Source organism: Oncorhynchus nerka, linkage group LG23 (assembly GCF_034236695.1).
Source record: "Oncorhynchus nerka isolate Pitt River linkage group LG23, Oner_Uvic_2.0, whole genome shotgun sequence".
Classification (NCBI taxonomy): Eukaryota; Metazoa; Chordata; class Actinopteri; order Salmoniformes; family Salmonidae; genus Oncorhynchus; species Oncorhynchus nerka.
In genome coordinates this window covers 57,975,483-57,992,034 of record NC_088418.1, presented here as the reverse complement: position 1 = coordinate 57,992,034, position 16,552 = coordinate 57,975,483, and the positions used below count along the sequence as shown (strand labels likewise).

General features: G+C 40.5%; 1 protein-coding gene across 1 annotated transcript; it reads left to right on the top strand.

Annotated features, from left to right (window-relative positions):
- Window positions 1-5,697: 5,697 nt before the first annotated feature.
- Window positions 5,698-15,626, top strand: LOC115107113 (protein mono-ADP-ribosyltransferase PARP12-like). Its single transcript, XM_029630512.2, has 9 exons — window positions 5,698-5,819; window positions 5,964-6,090; window positions 6,178-6,343; window positions 6,477-6,573; window positions 6,709-6,802; window positions 13,756-13,828; window positions 14,042-14,172; window positions 14,528-14,673; window positions 15,036-15,626. The coding sequence occupies exons 2-9, from the start codon at window positions 5,972-5,974 to the stop codon at window positions 15,497-15,499; spliced, it is 1,290 nt and encodes a 429-aa protein (XP_029486372.2). The 5' UTR covers window positions 5,698-5,819; window positions 5,964-5,971; the 3' UTR covers window positions 15,500-15,626.
- Window positions 15,627-16,552: the final 926 nt, after the last annotated feature.

Sequence of the window (16,552 nt, the reverse complement as noted above, 5' to 3'; positions counted from 1 at the left end):
TCAGACATGACTCTGTAAACTGGTCATGTTAGCCAACTAACTGAGGGGCAAGATGGCTGATCTGTTGTTTCATTACGTTGTAGTATTCAAGTCCAGGACTTGGACTTGTCTCAGACTCGACCAGTGATGAATCGGACTTACACTCTAACAATGGTGAGGTTGTTGTGAGAAAGGCTCTCTTCCTTGCTAATTCAACATGCTAGCAGGTACAATAGCTACCGAATTACTTTTTACAATTGCATTTTAGTAATTTAGTAGATGCTCTTATCCAGAGCGACTTACTCACTAACTGAGCATTCATCTTAAGGTAGCTAGGTGAGACAACCACATAACATAATCATAGTAAGATAAACTTTTTCCAAATAAAGCAACAACCAGCAAAGTCAGCGCAAGTAAGAAAAGGCAAGTGTGAGTTTTAGTGCAAGAAAGCAAGGGTGTCATTTTTGTTATATACATTTTTTTTGCAAGCTATCCTGTCTAATGTGCAAGACTCCACATGCTAGTTCTCGTAATATAGGTAAAAAATGTTGGACCACAGCCTTTTGCAGGTTAACAGTAGGGTTTGTTCGGACTGAAGGTGCAGTACCAAGGGACTGTGACTCGACTTGGGACTCGACTATAAAATACTCAGACTTGTACTTGGACTCAAGGCTGAGAGACTTGACTATATCACTAGGCTATCACCATGCAGGCTTCGTAATCTACTGTGATTGGTCAACAAAGGCAAACCTCAGTGGTTTTCACATGAAATTCCGCTGCACCCCCTGGATAGCCTAGAACGTTTCTCCCCCTGCCACTTAGCATAATTGAAAATCGATGGGCCTCTGGTCGATGGGGCCGCCTGCCGCTCTCCGTCTGCAAGCTCCTTTAGTCCAAACAAACCCTACTGTTAACCTGTTCATTGATTGCAACATTACAACCGTGACTTCACTCAAATTGTAATTGTCCACAAAGTAATATTGTACATTATAGCACTTGTTCTCTCTCTTTTCCTGTTTCTTGTAGGCTTTTGGGTAGTATTGGTGAATCATTATTGGTGCCATGTGTATTGCATAGACAGAGGCATATCTTTTTTCGATGTCACTCACAGCAGTAGAGCTGCTTCTCTTGAAATGTTTTATTTACACTGTAACAGAACACCCTTAAGGTGCACCTGCAGGGATGTAGTGGAGGCTAAATGCACAGAAACACCTTTTATTTTGTCAATAGCATATACACACTTATTTACAAAAAATTTACATTGTTTGCATTCCCCACTCTAGGACAAAAATGGAAATAAGCCCTCTGGGATTGTTTTCGCCTCCATTGTTTTAATGGTTTTAAATAATCCATCAATTAAGTTGAATATGTGTGGAGCCTTGAGAGGTAGCCACTTAAAGCAACTGTGCAGTGTTTCCAGATTTCTATTAAATATGACCTATAATTAATTACAATATGAGTGAAATAGTTTTCCGTCCAAAAAATGGTCATTAAGTATATTAACAAGAGTCGATTCAATCTAAGTAACATAAGAAAAAAATCCCCATCAAAATCCGTCAGTTTAATCCGTCAGTCTCAATCCACCTACAGGGTGTCGCACTTCAGCATCTGCGGTGAAAGGTGGCAGAGCTAGAGCAGGGTTTGTTAGACCATGAGACATCCAGAAAATCGGTCTTCTCATGAAAATTAAAATGTCTGTAGTGTCCAAACGGTTTGACCTAAAAACTAGTATGACCACTATATGGAAAGGGGAGACTCTGCGACCCCCACACGTGTCACAGGACTCATCTGAAGGTAACCGGTTTATAAATAATAATGGAAGTATGAAGGTAGCTTTTAGCCAAAAACAGGGATTAAATGTGTAAAGGAATATATGTATTTCCTGAGTTTTATTTAAATATCTCCTAGATTTAGGACAGACACTTCAACCTTATTTCTTATGATTTGTTTTTGGACTGTCTCCCCCCCCCCATTTATGAATGTGTTATTCAATGCTTTTTCTGGGCTATAGTAGTGAAGGCCAAATTTAAGATGACATTTTTTTTATACTTAAAGGGGTCCTAAAATTCTCAATTTTAAAACAATTCCGTACCCCAACAACATAAGTGTGGGAAGATACCAGTCATTAAAAATATTCATGTGATCACGGATTGGCCAGCTCAGCCAATGAGCCAAAAAATGGCATTGTGTTCTAAGAAGAAATAGCAAGCATTTTTTTTAAACGGTCTATTTGAGATACACGTTTCAGGTGGGTTTATTTAAAGTGTTTTTCTCTCATTTATGCTTCGGCCACAAATACAAGTATAGAACAAGTCAACAACATTATTTGGGTATGAGTTAACTGAATTTGATTTTCCCTGGACAGTTACTCTCATTTCCATGCCCTCACTAGCACCACAATCCATGTAGTCAGCCTGGAACGCGCACACTGGCTTGAAAATGAATACAGCTGACCTCCATAGGCTAGTTAACAGTGTGGCTAGCTACTCAATCTGCCACAACAGTTATTGCCTGCTATTTTTCCCTACGGAGGAGAGACCTGAGAGAGCAGATCGCTGTGTTTGCAGGTTTGATCTTGAAGAGATCATTTAGGTTGTAACTTCATAGGAAATAAAAGCACTTTTGTTGGAAATGTACTGTCTCACGAGCCTCTGTACTAGAAACTTACCACAATATGAAACTGATGTTTTTATCTTGAAAGTTTGTAAACGTCATTTACAGGCAATGACTAATATTTAACATCTGCATTTCAACTCTGAATTTGAATATTAAAACATACAGTGCCTTCAGAAAGTATTCAAACCCCTTGACTTTTTTCACATTTTGTTTCGTTACAGCTTGATTTACAAATGGATTAAATTCAGATTTTGATACTGGCCTTAACACACAATACCTGATATGTTTTTCATACCAGAATTGTGTTTTTTCAAAATGTGTGCAAATTAATTAGAAATGAAAAGCTGAAATATCTTGTGTCAACAATTATTCAACCCCTTTGTTATGGCATGCCTAAATAAGTTCAGGAGTAAAAAATATGCTTAACAAGTCACATAATAAGTTGCATGGACTCACTCTGTATTGAACATGATTTTTGAATGACTACCTCATCTCTGTAGCCCACATCTGTAAGATCTCTCGGTTGAGCAGTGAATTTCAAACACAGATTCAAACACAGGCGAAACAGATCAGGGCGTGACAGACCGTAAAAGTGTAACGGCGTTCTTCGTTTGTAGAAAGAGAGTCGGACCGAAATGCAGCGTGGTGGTTACTCATGTCTTTAATGAATGAATCGCGGTACATGAAATAACTGATACAAATACAAAACAACAAACGGAACGTGAAACCTAATTACAGCCTATCTGGTGAAACTACACAGAGACAGGAACAATCACCCACGAAATACACAGTGAAACCCCGGCTACCTAAATACGGTTCCCCATCAGAGACAACAAGAATCACCTGACTCTGATTGAGAACCGCCTCAGGCAGCCAAGCCTATACTAGACACCAAAAACGAAAAAACTGCATTTCTGCCACCGCAGGACATATTTAACCAAAATTGAAAGCACACATACTAACTAAAATAATTCAACTCAGCATGTTGTCGTCAGGGAAGATTGCCGATTGTCCCAGTCCATGGCTGGTGGCACTCTGGGGCCCTCTCCTTCCTCAGGCAGGCCCAGGCTGACCCTTAATTTGTGAAGAAAGCGTGCCTTGTAATTGTCCTGGCATGGGCAGGGCCTGCTGTGCTTCCTACTCAGGGGAGAAAAGGCTGGCAGCCATACAAATAATTCCAGGGGTTGTGTGGGCAGGCCACATTGTGAGATGGACTGAGCCAGGCCAAGCCAACAGAACTGAAATCAGGGAATATTACACCAATCTGCACATCCCACAATCCCTACTAAAAAAATGCCTACAAAAACCCCAATACGACAATACAATAACCCCATGTCACACCCTGGCCTGAACAAATAATTAAAGAAAACACAAAATACTAAGACCAAGGCGTGACATAAAGGGGTGTGAATACTTTCCAACGGCGCTGTAGGCCAGTAGAGGCAGATGCTTCTAGCGACTTGCTGGCGCCGAGGAACAGCGTGATGACTCAATCACGATTTATGACATTGTTTGGATGGCTGACCATCTGTGGGCTATCACATGGGTCAAATGCAATTTTACATCTAACTAAGATGTTTGGTGCAGTATTTCTCACGTGAAAAAATGTGCACGAAAACTTGCCGTTGAATGCCAAAAACACAATTTAAGAATCCTTACTGTTGAGCAATTATTGAAGGGGCGTAGACTTTGGCTACTGACTTCGGCTTGCCTCAAGAAAAAATGCCTTGTGCACAAACAGCAGTAAAAACCCACACCGAAGACCAAAACATTTAAAAAATGTCATAGTGCACAAACTGTTTGGGATGGGAAGCATTCGGACAGTCAAGTCTCTGCATCAGTACTAATGGGAAACAATTTCCACGATCTCCCAGCAGAGCCGTCCGACTATTGGCACCTTCACACGCTATTCGGAACTCTGACATTTCTGACATGCTGATTCGTTGAACGTGTTGTGTATAACTACAACCAGTAGTTGTAAGCATGTCGGAAATGTCAGAGTTTCCTAGTTCTGACTACTACGTGAACGCGGCATATAACCAACCATAAAGTCAGAGGTCAGAGGGCTGAGTCAGGTATTTTTTAATTTACTACTATCAAAGGGCAAAGTATGATTTGGCTTATCATAGTAATTTACAGTAAGCCATTTGCCATTTCCTTGTATGATAGCCTATAAACAACATTTATCTGCGTGACAATCTCAGAGCACACTTGAGGCTGTATCTTACAAGGTAAGGTGTTTTTAGGCTCCTAATGGCTCAGATGCAGTTTCTCATAAAGTCAGAGGTCAGAGGGCTGAGTCCATTTTTAATTTACTACCATCAAAGGGCAAAGTATGATTTGGCTTATCATAATAATTACAAGGCTTTGGCTTACTTTTACTTTTATATATAGTCAAGATTTGTTTCGTTGATTTGATGTACATTTAAGTAAAAGTACAATGGATCCGACTTCAAATGCCCTCTCAAAGGATGATCATTATGCAGCTGAAGCAAACACCTGTACACAGGTCTCATAAGTAACTGATATTAAGCATAAATAAAATATGACATGATTATATATACATCAATATAAATGTATTACATGATTATTTTATTAATATTATATTAGGTATATAATAATAATTGCTAGACCTCTGATATGTTTACTGTTATACCCTAAACCTATACCGACCCTTGTAAACTGACTGAATGACCTGTTGTAATTTTTGTAGTTGTTGTGGTTGTTCTTCTTCTTCTTATTGTATCTCTGCACACAGTATGTCTGTACGTTTTGTTCGTATATGTGAGGATGCGGATAAAAGAGAGATTGAGATCGTTGGGCCTATCAATGAATCCATGGGACTTGCTGAGACTTTCCTACAGACCTCCCAATTTCATAAAATCATGAAAGGTGCAGCAAATGTGCCCAACTTTATCTACATATTATTTAACTTTCCCTGAGCTAATAAATTGACGCATAATTACAGAATCCTGAATCATTTGTATTAATGGTAAATAAAAACATTTATTTTGAGACTACTATCCAGAACAGAGATAAACTCACAATAATGAGAGTCTAGAATGTCATGTCTTGTTTATTTAACTGAATTTTGGCATTGTGTGTTCTAAAAATAACTTTCAAGCTTACTTTGCAAACTAATCAGAAATTGAAATGTGAAATACTTTTTCCAGAAAAAAATGAAATTTGTCATGACTACATTTTTGGATGTTGCTTTAAAGGAGGTACAGTATAACACTGGAGGTATTATTATTATTATTATTATTATTATTGAGGGAATATTTGTTCTTTGACAAACACATTGGTGTTCTAATTTCCCTGACTTAATCGTTATGGGTTTATTGCACTGATATTGATTTATATTTAAGATAAATGTATGGGCATCCATTCTTCTATGCCATATCAATGGGAGGTGGAGAATGGATGTGGCTGGTCACGTATCCCAGATAATGAGGGCATTGAGAGAGACTACTGTGACCCAGCAAAGACAGAGAGGTATGTATGCCCAAAACATATATTTTTAACTGAGAGACAATTACAAAATGTTTCAAATGAATTATAATGTGTTTTTTTATGCCCTAGCCATGGAATACCACCGGTGAATTTTATCCTCATGATCCACGGTCACAGCAAAGTTCGGCGACTTGCTACGGTTTCCTCCCTGGACCAACCAGAAGCTGTCCTTGCTACCAAGTGGGCTTGGTACTGGGAAGAAGAGGATGAATGCTGGAATGCATTTTGGTCATCAGTATGTAGTGATACCTAATTTCACCCTCTAATATGGCACAAAGAAAGGAAGAAAGAAAGTATCCCTAAAGTGTGTGTGTGTGTGTGTGTGTGTGTGTGTGTGTGTGTGTGTGTGTGTGTGTGTGTACACTAAGACTATGGAGGACCTAGAGAGGGTGTACAGTGATCCCTCTCTTGGCTCAGTGTTTGAGTTCACTGCTGGACGACACACCTATGAAGTCAATTTGGAAGGTAGGCTGATATTATCTACCTGCTTTAGTATCTTTTATTTTATTTATTTATTTTATCTTTATTTAACCTGAGAACAAGTTTACTTTCAAGATGAACTGAGAAAGATATTGAACTGAGAAAGATATTCTTTTTTAGACATGATCCAGAGTAACAAGAGCTCACACACCCAAAGATGGGTCAGAAGACGGCCGATCTTCAACTCTGCCATAGATGTTCAGAGAGCAATTTGGTAAGAGTGAAATACAGCTAATGTAATTAATACCACATTCAAATAATCTAGGCAAGATCATTTAATTAAGCAATTATGCTTTAAAAAAAATATATAAGCCTATATACATTTTTTTGTATAGTAGTACATTAGTGGTAGAGATGTAGTAGATCGGGAGGATATGAAGAGGGACAAACAGTAAGGAAATGTTAGGTCACAGACAGGAGAGACCAAGGTGACACTTGACCTCCCGTTGCTGGGGGAATATATGGTCTGGGAAGTTTATGCCTCCAAATTTGTAATAGCTACACTTCCGTTCAAACGTTTGGGGTCACTTAGAAATGTCCTTGTTTTCGAATGAAAAGCACATTTTTTGTCCATTTTAAAATAACATCAAATTAATCAGAAATACAGTGTATCAAATCAAACCAAATCAAATCAAATTTATTTATATAGCCCTTCGTACATCAGCTGATATCTCAAAGTGCTGTACAGAAACCCAGCCTAAAACCCCAAACAGCAAGCAATGCAGGTGTAGAAGCACGGTGGCTAGGAAAAACTCCCTAGAAAGGCCAAAACCTAGGAAGAAACCTAGAGAGGAACCAGGCTATGTGGGGTGGCCAGTCCTCTTCTGGCTGTGCCGGGTGGAGATTATAACAGAACATGGCCAAGATGTTCAAATGTTCATAAATGACCAGCATGGTCGAATAATAATAAGGCAGAACAGTTGAAACTGGAGCAGCAGCACAGTCAGGTGGAAGTTGAAACTGGAGCAGCAGCATGGCCAGGTGGACTGGGGACAGCAAGGAGTCATCATGTCAGGTAGTCCTGGGGCATGGTCCTAGGGCTCAGGTCAGTTGAAACTGGAACAGCAGCATGGCCAGGTGGACTGGGGACAGCAAGGAGTCATCATGTCAGGTAGTCCTGGGGCATGGTCCTAGGGCTCAGGTCCTCCGAGAGAGAGAAAGAAAGAGAGAAGGAGAGAATTAGAGAACGCACACTTAGATTCACACAGGACACCGAATAGGACAGGAGAAGTACTCCAGATATAACAAACTGACCCCAGCCCCCCGACACATAAACTACTGCAGCATAAATACTGGAGGCTGAGACAGGAGGGGTCAGGAGACACTGTGGCCCCATCCGAGGACACCCCCGGACAGGGCCAAACAGGAAGGATATAACCCCACCCACTTTGCCAAAGCACAGCCCCCACACCACTAGACATTGTTAATGTTGTAAATGACTGCTGTAGCTGGAAACGGCAGATTTTATTTGATGGAATATCTATATAGGTGTACAGAGGCCCATTATCAGCAACCATCACTCCTGTGTTCCAATGGCACGTTGTGTTAGCTAATCCAAGTTTATAATTTTAAAAGGCTAATTGATGATTATAAAACCCTTTTGCAATTATGTTAGCACAGCTGAAAACTGTTGTTCTGATTAATGAAGCATTATACAACTGGCCTTCTTTAGACTAGTTGAGTATCTGTAGCATCAGCATTTGTGGGTTCAATTACAGGCTCAAAATGGCCAGAAACAAAGATCTTTCTTATGAAACTCGTCCGTCTATTCTTGTTCTGAGAAATGAAGGCTATTTAATGTGAGAAATTGCCAAGAAACTGAAGATCTGGTACAACGCTGTGTACTACTCCCTTCACAGAACAGCGCAAACTGGCTCTAAACAGAATAGAAAGAGGAGTGGGAGGCCCCGGTGCACAACTGAGCCAGAGGACAAGTACATTAGAGTGTCTAGTTTGACAAACAAACGCCTCACAAGTCCTCAACTGGCAGCTTCATGAAATAGTACCCGCAAAACACCAGTCTCAACGTCAAAAGTGAAGAGGTGACTCCAGGTTGCCGGCCTTCTAGGCAGAGTTGCAAAGAAAAAGCCATATCTCAGACTGGCCAATAAAAATAAAATATTAAGTGGGGCAAAAGAACAGACACTGGACAGACAAATCTAAGTTTGAGCTGTTCGGATCACAAAGAAGAACATTCGTGAGATGCTGGAGGAGTGCTTGATGCCAACTGTCAAGCATGGTGTTGGCAATGTGATGGTCTGGGGGTGCTTTGGTGGTGGTAAAGTGGAGATTTGTACAGGATAAAAGGGATCTTGAAGAAGGAAGGCTATCACTCCATTTTGCAACGCCGTGCCATACCCTGTGGACGGAGCTTAATTGAAGCCAATTTCCTCCAGCAACAGGACAATGACCCAAAGCAGAGCTCCAAATAATGCAAGAACTATTTAGGGAGGAAGCAGTCAGCTGGTATATATATAATGGAGTGGCCAGCACAGTCACCAGATCTCAACCCTATTGAGCTGTTGTGGGAGCAGCTTGACCGTATGGTACGTAAGAAGTGCCCATCAAGCCGATCCAATTTGTGGGTGAAATCTCTTCAGATTAGCTCAACAAATTGATAACTAGAATGGCAAAGGTCTGCAAGGCTGTAATTGCTGCAAATGATTTGACGAAAGCAAAGTTTGAAGGACACAATTATTTTTTCAATTAAAAATCATTATTTATAACCTTGTCAACGTCTTAACTATTTCATATTCATTTTGCAACTCATTTCATGTATGTTGTCATGGAAAACGAGGACATTTCTAAGTGACCCCAAACTTTTGAACGGTAGTGTACCTTTAGCCCTGTTTATACCATCGGAACAAGGTGTCATAATACTCCACCCAAAAATACAACGTGAGACCCATAAATACAATACACGGGACCAGACCTGTAATAACAAGTGCACAACAATACACTGGACGAGACCCGTAATAATGAGTACTCAATACACGCATCACGAAAGCCGAGACAACAAAGCACAGGTACTCACAAGACCAACAGACATGGGAACAATAACCGACCAAGACAATGGTGAACAGAGGGCACATATATACAATTACTAATCAGGGGGACAGGGAACCAGGCGTGCATAATGAGACAGTTCAGTGACGCCTAGAGACTGGTGACGTAGACCTCCGGAACTGGCATACGGAATGAGCAGCAGTACCAGGGGATCCGTAACAAAGACACAATGTATCAAATGAATTGATAGGGAAAGTCTAAAGGGGAGCGAGAGACAGGCATGTGATAGTGATGATATGATGACATCATCAAAAATGATATGCTGCCTGTAATATAGCCTAGATAATGATCTGTGGTTAATCCATTCTAATAAAGGGGGTGGTTAAAGACATTCCAGTCAAATGGGTAAAGATACGTGTCACAGTGTTGAAGCGTCAATTCATCGAAGCTCATCTTTTCCCATTGACTGCACGTATATTGATATAAGCATCAACTCTGTAACAATTTTATTTTCCCATTCGCACCACAAAGCCGACTGGGAGCATGACCAATTGACATAAGCGTCAATTGGTTGATGCCTAACTTTTTGAAAAATTGTGAAAAGAATGACGTTTTCCCATGATATGTTTTTGGATCATAACATTTCCTTGATTAATTGAGTGACAATATATCAATGTATTAGAAACACGACAGGCATAAGGTCAATGGAAAAGGGAAAACGATTAACGTGAAAAAAGGAAAGTGCACTCCAATGACATGTAATGTACACTTCATTTTTATACAAACCTTCAGTAAAAATACATTGCAGTTCTGAAATCATTATTGGTTCTCGCGATGAAGGGAAATATCAACTCAAGCTCCAAATGAAACACCATCCCTTGCCGTAACTGCAGCAACAGAATTATGGCTGCCCATTTTAATTACGCTTTAATTACGGAGTGTGGGGCCGTCTGTGGTACGGTCTGTAGATTATGGCATGTTTCTGCTTTAATTACGGAGTGTGGGGCCGTCTGTGGTACGGTATGTAGATTATGGCATGTTTCTGCTTTAATTACGGAGTGTGGGGCCGTCTGTAGATTATGGCATGTTTCTGCTTTAATTACGGAGTGTGGGGCCATTTGTGGTACAGTCTGTAGATTATGGCATGTTTCTGCTTTAATTACGGAGTAGATTATGGCATGGGCCGGAGTGTCTGTACGGTCTGTAGATTATGGCATGTTTCTGCTTTAATTACGGAGTGTGGGGCCGTCTGTAGATTATGGCATGTTTCTGCTTTAATTACGGAGTGTGGGGGCCAGTCTGTAGATTATGTGGTACAGTCTGTAGATTATGGCATGTTTCTGCTTTAATTGCGGAGTGTGGGGCCGTCTGTGGTACGGCCTGTAGATTATGGCATGTTTCTGCTTTAATTACGGAGTGTGGGGCCGTCTGTGGTACGGTCTGTAGATTATGGCATGTTTCTGCTTTAATTGCGGAGTGTGGGGCCGTCTGTGGTACGGTCTGTAGATTATGGCATGTTTCTGCTTTAATTGCGGAGTGTGGGGCCGTCTGTGGTACGGTCTGTAGATTATGGCATGTTTCTGCTTTAATTGCGGAGTGTGGGGCCGTCTGTGGTACGGTCTGTAGATTATGGCATGTTTCTGCTTTAATTACGGAGTGTGGGGCCGTCTGTGGTACGGTCTGTAGATTATGGCATGTTTCTGCTTTAATTACGGAGTGTGGGGCCGTCTGTAGATTATGGCATGTTTCTGCTTTAATTACGGAGTGTGGTGCCGTCTGTGGTACGGTCTGTAGATTATGGCATGTTTCTGCTTTAATTACGGAGTGTGGGGCCGTCTGTGGTAAGGTCTGTAGATTATGGCATGTTTCTGCTTTAATTACGGAGTGTGGGGCCGTCTGTAGATTATGGCATGTTTCTGCTTTAATTACGGAGTGTGGGGCCGTCTGTGGTACGGTCTGTAGATTATGGCATGTTTCTGCTTTAATTACGGAGTGTAGGGCCGTATGAAAGATTATGGCATGTTTCTGCTTTAATTACGGAGTGTGGGGCCGTCTGTGGTACAGTCTGTAGATTATGGCATGTTTCTGCTTTAATTGTGGAGTGTGGGGCAGTCTGTGGTACGGTCTGTAGATTATGGCATGTTTCTGCTTTAATTACGGAGTGTGGGGCCGTCTGTAGATTATGGCATGTTTCTGCTTTAATTACGGAGTGTGGGGCCGTCTGTGGTACAGTCTGTAGATTATGGCATGTTTCTGCTTTAATTGCGGAGTGTGGGGCCGTCTGTGGTACGGTCTGTAGATTATGGCATGTTTCTGCTTTAATTACGGAGTGTGGGGCCGTCTGTGGTACGGTATGTAGATTATGGGATGTTTCTGCTTTAATTACGGAGTGTGGGGCCGTCTGTGGTACGGTATGTAGATTATGGCATGTTTCTGCTTTAATTACGGAGTGTGGGGCCGTCTGTGGTACGGTCTGTAGATTATGGAATGTTTCTGCTTTAATTACGGAGTGTTGGGCCGTCTGTGGTACGGTCTGTAGATTATGGCATGTTTCTGCTTTAATTACGGAGTGTGGGGCCGTCTGTGGTACGGTATGTAGATTATGGGATGTTTCTGCTTTAATTATGGAGTGTGGGGCCGTCTGTGGTACGGTCTGTAGATTATGGCATGTTTCTGCTTTAATTACGGAGTGTGGGGCCATCTGTAAATTATGGCATGTTTCTGCTTTAATTACGGAGTGTGGTGCCGTCTGTGGTACGGTCTGTAGATTATGGCATGTTTCTGCTTTAATTACAGCACATTTTGACGTATTTTATCTGCCAGTCAGACTACACAAAAGGGAAGAAAAAAAAACTATATTTAGGCATTAATTCTTGAGTAGTTAAGGGTTAAGGTTTGGCATGGTGTTAAAACAGAAAAAGTAAAATTACTAAATGAGTGCCGATCACTGGGGTTGAACCCCCAATCCTCCCAGTTCATTCCTGTCCTTAACCCATCCACAACATAGGCACTCACGTTGTCCCTAGTGGCTTGTATGCAGAAACAATCCGGTCGATGTCCACACATTTTAATACCAGGGGCTCTGTTTTAATAACATGGTAGTCGTGCCAGGCACACCGGTTTGAGTGTGTCAAGAACTGCAACCCTACTGAGTTTTTCACACTCAACAGTTTCCGGTGTGAACCAAGAATGGTCCACCACAAAAATGACATCCAGCTAATTTGACACACATGTGAGCAGCAATGGAGTCAACATGGGTCAGCATTTCTGTGGAGTCCATGCCGAGACGAATTTAGGCTGTTCTGAGGGCAAGAGGGTGCAAACTCAATATTAGGAAGGTGTTCCTAATGTTTTGTACAGTCGGTATAAGCCTACTGTAAAATGTCAAAATTACTTTCTAAATGTCCAAAAAATAATGACTGGATAATTGAATGGAAACATGGCTACTGATACCTTTCAGGGGCAAAGCCCGTAACAAAGGGAGACAACGTGGAGATAATGGTAGAAAGATATATATTTATTACCTAAAGCAAATAAATATAATATACAATGGTGTGTGTAATCAGTAATCAGTAGTGTAAGTGAGTGTTTTGCATGCGTGAATGTGATAATGCAGGGTGATTGCCAAGCAAACAAACAAACAAGCGACCATCAGAACCACAACACAATCTCATCACACTTAATGAGTCCAAACGTTTCACAGAACCTGGACAAATAGTGTTCAATATAAATAAACAGGGGAATGTCTGACTGTTTGTGATATTTTGATGATGCACATAAGGCTACATAAGACTACTTTGTCAGCCTCCGTTGGGAAAATCAATGCCATAACCAATTGCTTTACCACTAAGACCAGTCTTAAATATCCGTAGTTGCCCTCACTGAAATTCAGCGCAAGCCCGTTGATGTTAGACAGGTAAATCGCAGAACCTGGCGTAAGGGCTAGAAAGTGCCAGTGAGATAGATTGCAATTTTGTCATGTCAAATCTAACGTGTGTTTGACACTTGCGCCTCATTACCACCAGCCGAAAATAGCTCCCCAGGTGTAATTGCAAGTAAATGTGAGGCCCTTGTTCGGAATGTAATCCTATCACAGCTGTTCGTATAAGGATAATGCAAGGTGTAAATTACCCCTCTATATCCCCTCACTTCTTCCTTAAGCACATCCAATACCAACACTTCGATTGTGCCACCTTTCTGGGACCAGTCTCGATTGCCTGGGATCGGCTTTGAGGTATTGGAAAAACACCCAAAAAGCATAAAACATACATGCATTGTGTTAATGTTCACTGTGGATGTTACATTAAACTATCAGATTAACTTGTTTGAATACAAACCAGCATCATATTGTTCTGAACAAATTGTATAGCATGCAGTACCACACGGTGTCTTCTAAAAGCATGTATTATTGTTTATGAGTGAGCTTACGAAGGGTTTTTCTTCACAGAGAGTTATGTTGTCAAGCTCAACAGGTGAACACGAAGACATCAAGGCCCTTTTTGAGAAAACTGTGGTGGGGTTTCAAATACACACCATTGAGAGAGTACAAAACCCAGCCCTATGGAAGTTCTACATGCTGTATGTCTCTTTAAAAATAGTTCACCCAAAATACAAATCTGTTTTTTCTTCTTACCGTGGACGTCTCTGACAGTTTAAGTGCATATTTTGATAATCATGCTAACATTTTGGTATTATGAAAACATGTGGATGATATTTACTGAAACTGATCTCAATTCAAAATAGAAATAACACAGTTAATGAAGTGATTTTCAACACTATGCAGCTTCTAATTAGTTATTTTATGATGTTAGCCTTGATTTATGCAACTGTACAGTGATTCTGCATTTACCATTTTAATGACACATTTGTTAGTCTTATTAAATGTAAATAATGGCACACTAAAATAGGTTGATTCACGAATATTCCTTTTTAGACAAAGAGATCAAATGAAATCTTCCTTGACAAGCATCAATGAGAAGCAGCTTTTCCATGGTACTGACTCCAAATACTTTGACAGTATTTGCAGAGACAACTTTGACTGGAGAATATGTGGAAAGAATGGAACTTCCTACGGAAAAGGTAGGATGCCAGTCCTATGTATGCAATGTTTCAATAAATCCAAATTAATTTGACATTTATATTTTAGTAATTTAGCAGACACTTTTATCCAGAGAGACTTAATAAATGTTGTATTGACAATTTGCTTGTCTATGTCTGTGTGTATTGAATATCATTATGGGATAAATAATATAATTTAAAATGTGTTCTCTAAAAGTGAAGTCACACATTCTTACATAATGAAATGTCTCTGAACACAACTGGTTTAATAAATGTTGTAATTTTATTTTTCCTTACTGTCAGTGTGGACAAAAGATATATATAAAAAGCAGATTTTTTTTTAAATACTGGGCTAAATGTTGTCTAATGTTTCTTATTTTCAGGAAGTTACTTTGCTAGGGATGCTAAGTACTCACACGCATACACCAGCCAGTCAGGATTGAGGTCCATGTTTGTTTGTCAGGTGCTGGTGGGAGACTACACTGTGGGAAACTCCAGATATGAGAAACCACCTCCTAAAGAAACCGGAGGATCCAGCTTCTATGACAGCTGTGTGGACAACATTCAAGACCCCAGAGTGTTTGTAGTTTTTGAAACGCATCAGGTTTACCCCGAGTACCTCATACAGTACAGTGATGGTAGCACTCAGCAAAACCCTGCTCCCCAGCCTGGCCCTGCTCCTCCACCAAACCCTGCTCCCCAGCCTGGCCTTGCTCCTCCACCAAACCCTGCTCCCCAGCCAAATCCCTCTGATTCAGATGAACCTGAATTTAATTGTTGTGTTCAGTGCTTGATAAGGACTTTCCGTTGGCCATTATACATTTGTGTTCGCTGCTGTGATGATTGACCAGGCCTTAGTGAATACAGTGGGAGGGGGGGGGGTCGAGGGATTTTACAAAACACTCCTAGTTTGTGTCATCTGCCGTCAAACTGATTGTCTTCATTTGAAAATGTAGTTATTGTCATTTGTAACAATTTGTGTTCTCCATTTGTAATATATCAATTATCAAGTTCAATAAAAAAAGTCAACTTACTAACACCCCTATTGCTATGTATTTTTTTATTTACACTGTGTGTACATAACATTAAGTCCACTTGCTGTTCCATGACTGAGAGGATCAAAACCAGTCGGTAAACATCTTGTTTTCTGGCTAAAAAGTAAAAAGCATGTTCAAAGGAGACTTTCCGTTGAAAATGCTTTTTCGTCTATGACTAGGCTTAATCTGAGTTTTGAAAATTGGTCTTTATTGTGGAGCAATGGATTTCTATTTGGTTTCCAGACTTGAAGGTGTTATGTTCAAATAATAACACTTTATAAAGTTGGACATAATAGACTAAAAACAACAGGGAATCATTTCCAAGTGATTTTAATTGAAGAAATCTGTTCCCAAGTATAATATAGAGAAACATGTGATCGTATACAAATGTTACAGAATGTTTTAGTCAAATATTCATTTACATTTAAGTCACTTAGCATTTTCTGTCATTTATTATTATTATTACTTTTTTTGTTGTTTGGGGGGGGTCGATGTGAGGAGGAGGATTATTAAAGATACTGTTTGAAGAGGTAGGGTTTCAGATGTTTTTAGAAGATGGGCAGGGACTCTGCTGTCCTAGCAGATTGGATTGAGGTCTGGGCTTTGACTAGGCCGTTCCAAGACATTTAAGTGTTTCCCCTTAAACCACTTGAGTGTTGCTTTAGCAGTATGCTTAGGGTTATTACCCTGCTGGAAGGTGAACCTCTGTCCCAGTCTCAAATCTCTGGAAGACTGAAAGAGGTTTCCCTCAAGGATTTCCCTGTAATTTCCCTGTATCCATCATTCCTTCAATTTTGACCAGTTTCCCAGTCCCTGCCGATGGAAAAACATCCCCACTGCATGATGCTGTCACCACCATGCTT

What these genes read in the sequence shown, in the direction of transcription:
- LOC115107113 (XM_029630512.2), top strand. Translation starts at nt 5,972, where the DNA reads ATGGGCATCCATTCTTCTATGCCATATCAATGGGAGGTGGAGAATGGA. An exon ending in GACCCAGCAAAGACAGAGAG is followed by an intron (nt 6,091 to 6,177) that starts GTATGTATGCCC and finishes TTTATGCCCTAG; the next exon opens with CCATGGAATACCACCGGTGA. An exon ending in CTATGGAAGTTCTACATGCT is followed by an intron (nt 14,173 to 14,527) that starts GTATGTCTCTTT and finishes ATTCCTTTTTAG; the next exon opens with ACAAAGAGATCAAATGAAAT.